The sequence below is a fragment of the Erinaceus europaeus genome, chromosome 11 (assembly GCF_950295315.1).
Source record: "Erinaceus europaeus chromosome 11, mEriEur2.1, whole genome shotgun sequence".
Taxonomy (NCBI): domain Eukaryota; kingdom Metazoa; phylum Chordata; class Mammalia; order Eulipotyphla; family Erinaceidae; genus Erinaceus; species Erinaceus europaeus.
Genome location: NC_080172.1, coordinates 52,942,463 through 52,948,745, shown reverse-complemented (window position 1 = coordinate 52,948,745; position 6,283 = coordinate 52,942,463). Strand labels below are relative to the sequence as shown.

At 41.8% G+C, this 6,283-nt stretch overlaps 1 protein-coding gene across 1 annotated transcript in view; it reads right to left on the bottom strand.

The window, feature by feature from the left end:
- Window positions 1–754: 754 nt before the first annotated feature.
- THEM4 (thioesterase superfamily member 4) overlaps window positions 755–6,283 on the bottom strand; it is a 30,079-nt gene continuing 24,550 nt past the window's right edge. Inside the window, exons 5-6 of the mRNA XM_007530686.2 lie at window positions 5,341–5,465; window positions 755–984 (exon numbers count right to left, since the gene is read on the bottom strand). Coding sequence (XP_007530748.1) covers window positions 944–984; window positions 5,341–5,465 — 166 coding nt within the window. The 3' untranslated portion in view covers window positions 755–943. The remainder of the gene's footprint in view (window positions 985–5,340; window positions 5,466–6,283) is intronic.

Genomic DNA, 6,283 nt, shown 5'->3' with positions numbered 1-6,283 from the left:
AAGACAGCATGTGTGAGGCATCCATTATAGGAAGTAGTTGTGTTTCCAATTCTGGCCAAAGAGATATGTTTACATACAGCAAAGCTAAGTTTTTCATTTATAATGCATGTACATGCATACTCACACATATGTGTGCTCATGTAATCATACTTCCTTCCTTTGGCTCTCTGGCATTGTGGTAAAAGTTTTAATATGGCAGTCCAATGGATAAAGTGTTGGACTCCAAGCATAGGGCCCTGAATTCAATCACTCATATTGCATGTACGTGCCAGAATGATGTTCTGGTTCTCTTTTTCTCTCAAAAAACCAAAATAATGTAGATAGTTACTAGTCCTATTTTAGTTATATTCCAAAGAGCTCATGACTATACTGTTTTTTTCCCCCTGAGCCTAACATCTGATATGCAGGTGGATCCAAGTTATTGTTTGGGGAGATGATATGTGTCCTGGAGTCTCGCTTCCCTAGAACCCCACCCCACTAGGCAAAGAGAGAGACAGGCTGGGAGTATGGATCAACCTGCCCATGGCCATGTTCAGTGGGGAAGAAATTACAGAAGCCAGACCTTCCACCTTCTGTACCTCACAATGATCCTGGGTCCATACTCCCAGAGGGATAAAGAATAGGAAAGCTATCAGGGGAGAGGATGGGATATGGAGCTCTGGTGGTGGGAATTATGTGGAGTTATACCCCTTTTATCCTATGGTTTTTGTCATTGTTTCCTTTTTATAAATAAAACTTAAAATAATAATAATGTTCCAATATGACATTTTATTCCTCTCCACATGAAGTTCCTTGAGTTATATTTGAAAATCTTGCTCAGGAGGTCAGTGCTAGCAGACCCCATCCTACTAGGGGAACTCAACAGGCGGGGAGCAGAGCAGGGAACAGCTTCTACTGGGGGAGAGTCTTTCATTGATTGGTATGGGATTCACCAGAAGTTCCTTTATGTCAAACTTTTATTAGGATCCAGCTTTATGAATAAACCTAAAAGAAAAACAACAACAAAACATCAGCAAATAATTATAATTTAGTTGACTTCAACCCAAAGTAGAAATGTATCTTTTACACATGTGCACGTGTACACACACACACACACACACACACACACACACACACACACACACACACACACACTTCGATTGACATTTGTACCTTTGGTCTATCAGTGCACTCCCATTTTTCAGGCAAATTAAGAATCAACTTTTGCTATCACAGCACTATGTGAGACCCTTGCAGAATCTAGTCCCCATACCACTTGGTTATTTCATGGTTCATTACCATTCCCATTATAGAGAGTCAGGGAAATGAAAGTGAGTAAAAGGAGAACAGAGCCATCTGGTACCTTTATGATAATGCAAGGTTTAGTGAGACAAAAGCATAAAACATGGCCTGGAAGAGCATTTTAAAGTGGGCTGTGCATTAAATTCTTTCTGCTCTCCTTCTTCCTTTTTTAAATTCATCATTCCTGCAAATGAATGATACTTAGGGAGGAAAGCAAATTGCTAAGATATTAAAAAGCAGCATCAGTCTATAAAGGAAAAAAATTAAGTAAATGTGATTAAACAAACATAAAAAACTTCTGCTCAGAACACAATTTGAAGCAAATACAGCAAAAAATAACTTAAATGCTGGAAGGAGAGGTTTACCTAGTCAGCAAAAACATTATTTTAACACAATATATGGAAAGAACTATAAATATGTTGAAAAATGAGGAAAGCCCAATAAAAAGAGGCAGAACAAATTGGAATTACACAAAATGGGAAACAACAGTGTTCAGTAAACATATGAAGAGATACTCAATCCTACTGGTGTTGGAGGAATGTAAACCAAGATCACACTGAAATACATTCTGCAGCCACATGATTTGCAAGAAGTTGAGCAACAGCTGTTAGAGAAGACAGTGACTATGAGAATCCACATAGGGTCCAGGTAGTGGCACACCTGGTCGAGCACACACATTACAATGTGCAACAATTTGGGTTCAAGCCCCTTCAACTCACCTACAGGGGGGAAGCTTCACAAGTGGTGAAACAGTGTTGCAGGTGTCTCTCTCTCTCTCTTCCCCTCCCCTCTTAATTTTTGTCTTTATTCAAAATAAATAAATAAATATGTAAATAAATATCTTTTGAAAACAGAGAAGCAGAGGCTGGGTGGTAGAACAGCGGGTTAAGCGCACATGATACAAAAAGCAAGGGTCAGTGTAATGATCCCGGTTCCAGTCCCTGGCTCCCCACCTGCAGGGGGTCGCTTCGCAAGCAGTGAAGCAGGTCTGCAGGTGTCTATCTTTCTCTCCCCCTCTGCCTTCCCCTCCTCTCTCAATTTCTCTCTGTCCTATCTATCAACAACAACTATGATAACAATAACAATAACAACTACAACAAGCTCAACAAGGGCAACAAAATGGGAAAAATGGCCTCCAGGAGCAGTGGATTTGTAGTGCAGGCACCGAGCCCCAGCGATAACCCTGGAGGCAATAAATAAATAAATAAAGATAGAAGCTCACAGAATATGGTGGGAGTGTAATTTGGTACAGCTTTAGAAAACAGTCTGACATTTCCTGGGCCAGTTGATCACTCTCTCAAGCCCCCACCCCAGAAATTCTACTCCTGGCTATATATTAAGCTCTTGCCTATAGACATGCCCAGGAAACATGACCAAGAGTGTGCAGCAGCTTCAATCACAACAGCGAGAGGCCTATCAGAGGAGGAGACAAATTCACTGTAACACAATTGAATATTATATAGCAGTAAATGAGCAAATAACATTAACCAACAACACAAGAGGCCTCAGCCACCGGAAGCAGAATGGAAAGAAACTCCCACCCAGGAAAGGATCATACACAGCAATATCTCTTCTACAAAGTCTCCAAACAGCTAACAACATATATTTCCACACATACAGATTCCTGATAAAACTAAACAAAAAGCAAACAAATAAACAGAGCAAAGAAAACTTTTGGATGAAAGTAATGAGTGTTAATATTATTAAGACTCTGGCTAGGGAGTTGGGCCGTAGCACCATGGGTTAAGCGCACGTGGCACAAAGTGCAAGGACCAGCTTAAAGATCCCGGTTTGAGCCCCATGCTCCCTACCTGCAGGGGAGTTGCTTCACAGGCGGTGAAGCAGGTCTGCTGGTGTCTTTCTCTCCCTATCTCTGTCTTCCCCTCCTATCTTGATTTCTCTCTGTCCTATCCAACGACAATGATAGCAGTAACAACAACAATAAACAACAAGGGCAACAAAAGGGAATTAAAAAAAAGACTCTGGCTCCTATTTGATGGTAGTTTGTAGGGTGCATATTACAAAACACACACACACACACACACAATTTATATGCATATAAAAATGACAGTTACCATATCACACACTGAAAGTTTTCTTTTTTAAAAAAATCATTGTTGTAGTTATTATCGTTGTTATTGATGTCGTTATTGTTGGATAGGACAGAGAGAAATCGAGAGAGGAGGGGGAGAGAAAGATAGATACCTGCAGACCTTCTCCACCACTTGTGAAGCAACCCCCCTGCAGGTGGGGAGCCGGGGGCTCAAACTGGGATCCTTGCACCTGTGTTTGCGCTTGCGCCATATGCACTTAACCCGCTGCGCTACCGCCCAACCCCCACCAAAAAAGTTTTCTTATTCTTATTTATGATACCACAATAATTTTTATGGTACACATACTACATTACTGATAAACTGTAGTTTCTATCTACTTTCTTACTGATGGATAATTATGAGTTTGTGCTTCTTGAGCCCCACCTCCCTCCCACCAGGGCTACTACTGGTGCTTGGCACCTACATGACTCATCATTCCTAGCTGCGTGCCCTACTCCTGCTATTCCAAATAATGCATTAGTAACACAAATTATGCAATCTTAGAGAAACCTCAAGTAGAAGTTAAGCTAAAAAATAAAGATAAAATGATGTTTAAAAGATAGGTAAGCCTAGACTCTAGTAACTCAAGGGTTAAGTAAGCAATTACAAGACAAACCCTGAGCCTGGGGAGAAAGAGATAACCACAGGACCAAATGGTGAGAAAGAAACATCCCCAGAGCCTGGAGTCAAAAAGAGAGATAATGACAAGGTCGTAAAAAAAAAAAACAACAACCCATACTTCCCCCATGTACAGGTGATAGATAACCACAATAGTAAAATTGTCCTGTAGTTACTATGTAGACTTGAGCTTTGTCACAAAGGCTATGCATTCTGAACCCTATATAAACCTTAGTAAAACTTAGGTTGGGGGTCGAACACTAGAGGGCTGCTGTGTCAGTGTCTCGGTGTTTTCGGCCCTAGTGCTAGCAAATAAAGACTCTTTGTTTTTACATCACTTTGGCCTCTTTTTGATTTTCTTCGCATAGCCAGACCCAGCACTCACGCACTATGATTTTGCACACATATCAATATATTTGTCAGTTATAGTAGTAGAAATAGGCTAAGTAAAGAGTATAGGACCTTGAAATTCAGACACATATTGGCTACCTTCCTACCAGTAGTGTGTAAGAATACTTTTAGCTCGGGAGTAGGGCTGTAGTGCAGCAGGTTAAGCGCAGGTGTCGCAAAGCGCAAGGACAGATGGAAGGATCCCGGTTCGAGCCTCTGGCTCCCCACCTACAGGGGGGTCACTTCACAGATGGTGAAGTAGGTCTGCAGGTGTCTATCTTTCTCTCCCCCTCTCTGTCTTGCTCTCCTCTCTCCATTTCTCTCTGTCCTATCCAACAATGACGACAACAATAACAACAACAACAACAACAAAAAATAAGGGCAACAAAAGGGAATAAATAAATAAAATAAATATTTTTAAAAATCCTGAAAAAAAAAAGAATACTTTTAGCTGGACTGGCAAAAATGCTCACTTGGATAGTGTGCTGCTTTGCCATGTGTGAAACTCAGATTTAAGCCTGGCCCCCACCTCACTGAAGAAAGCTTTGGTGCTGTGTGGTCTCTTTCACTTCCTCTCTGCCTTCTCTGTCTTTATTAAAATAACAAACAAGGAGGGACTGGGCAGTGGTGCACCAAATTGTGTGCATGTATTGCAATGTGCAAGGACCTGGGTTCAAGCCCCCAGCCCCCACCTGCAGGGGGGAAGCCTCACAAGCTGTGAAGTAGTGTTGCAAGTGTCTCTCTCTCCAGTTCCCTTCCAGTTTCTGACTCTATCAAATACATAAATAAAATTAAAACAAACAAGCAAAAAAACCCCTAACTTTTGACTGTTCTTGTATGAAAAGGAATTAAGAATTCCTAGGCATTTATGGGTTACACAACCAAAGCACCCCCAATCTAAACAATCCCTCCCTATATCTCCTCCCCCCCCAAAAAAAAAAGAGTGGCAGCCTCTTACTTGTTGCGTCTGAGTATAGGGTCTTCTCATCAATGCTCCGAACATCACAGGAAATAAACAATTTCCTTCCTTCAATTTTATCAACTTGACAATTAATCACAACAACAGAACAAAGAGGGATGGGCCTGCAGAAGAAAAAAATGGGGAAAATAGGGATCAGGTTTATGTAACATTGAGAGATGATCAAAGGCAGGGAAAGAAGTAGAATTTTTTTTTTTTTTTAAATTTTATCCAGTGGATAATGACTGTTGTAAATAAAGTTTTCCTGAAGTTGAGGAGGTGGCTCAGCAGATACCACAGAGCACTTGCATGTGTGAGGTCCTAGGTTTGATCTCCAGCACCACATATACCTGAGCTGTGCAGTGGTTATCTCTCTCAGAAAGAGAGAAGGAAGGAAGGAAGGAAGGGGGGGAGGGAAGGAGGGGGAGAGATAGAGATAGAGAGAGAGAGAAGGAGAGAGAGAGAGAGAGAGAGAGAGAGAGAGAGAAAACAGGCAAGCCATACAGACAGCATAGTGGTTCTGCAAAAGACTGAAGCCTCAGGCTCTGAGGTCCCAGGTTCAATCCCTAGCACTACCATAAGCCAAAGCTGTGCTGTGTTCTGTTCTGGTCTTTTTCTCTGTGTCTCTCATTAAAATAAAAAAAGGAATATATTTTTTTACAAAAGAGAGAAAAAATAGAGAAACAGTAGCAGCCTGGGAGGTGGCAGAGTGGATACAGACAGCATTGGACTCCTAAGTGTGAAGTCCCTACTGTGACCCCAGAATCGAATCTGCTAGAATGATGTTCTGGTTCTCTGTTTCCCCACTTCTTTCTCTTTCTCACTAATACAACCACATGCCCTCCTTTAAAGGGACTGACAGCAGTAGCAGCAGCAGCAGCAGCAGTAGCAGCAGCAGCAGCAGCAGCAGCAGCAGCAGCAGCTCGCACCCCTCTCCGGAGCT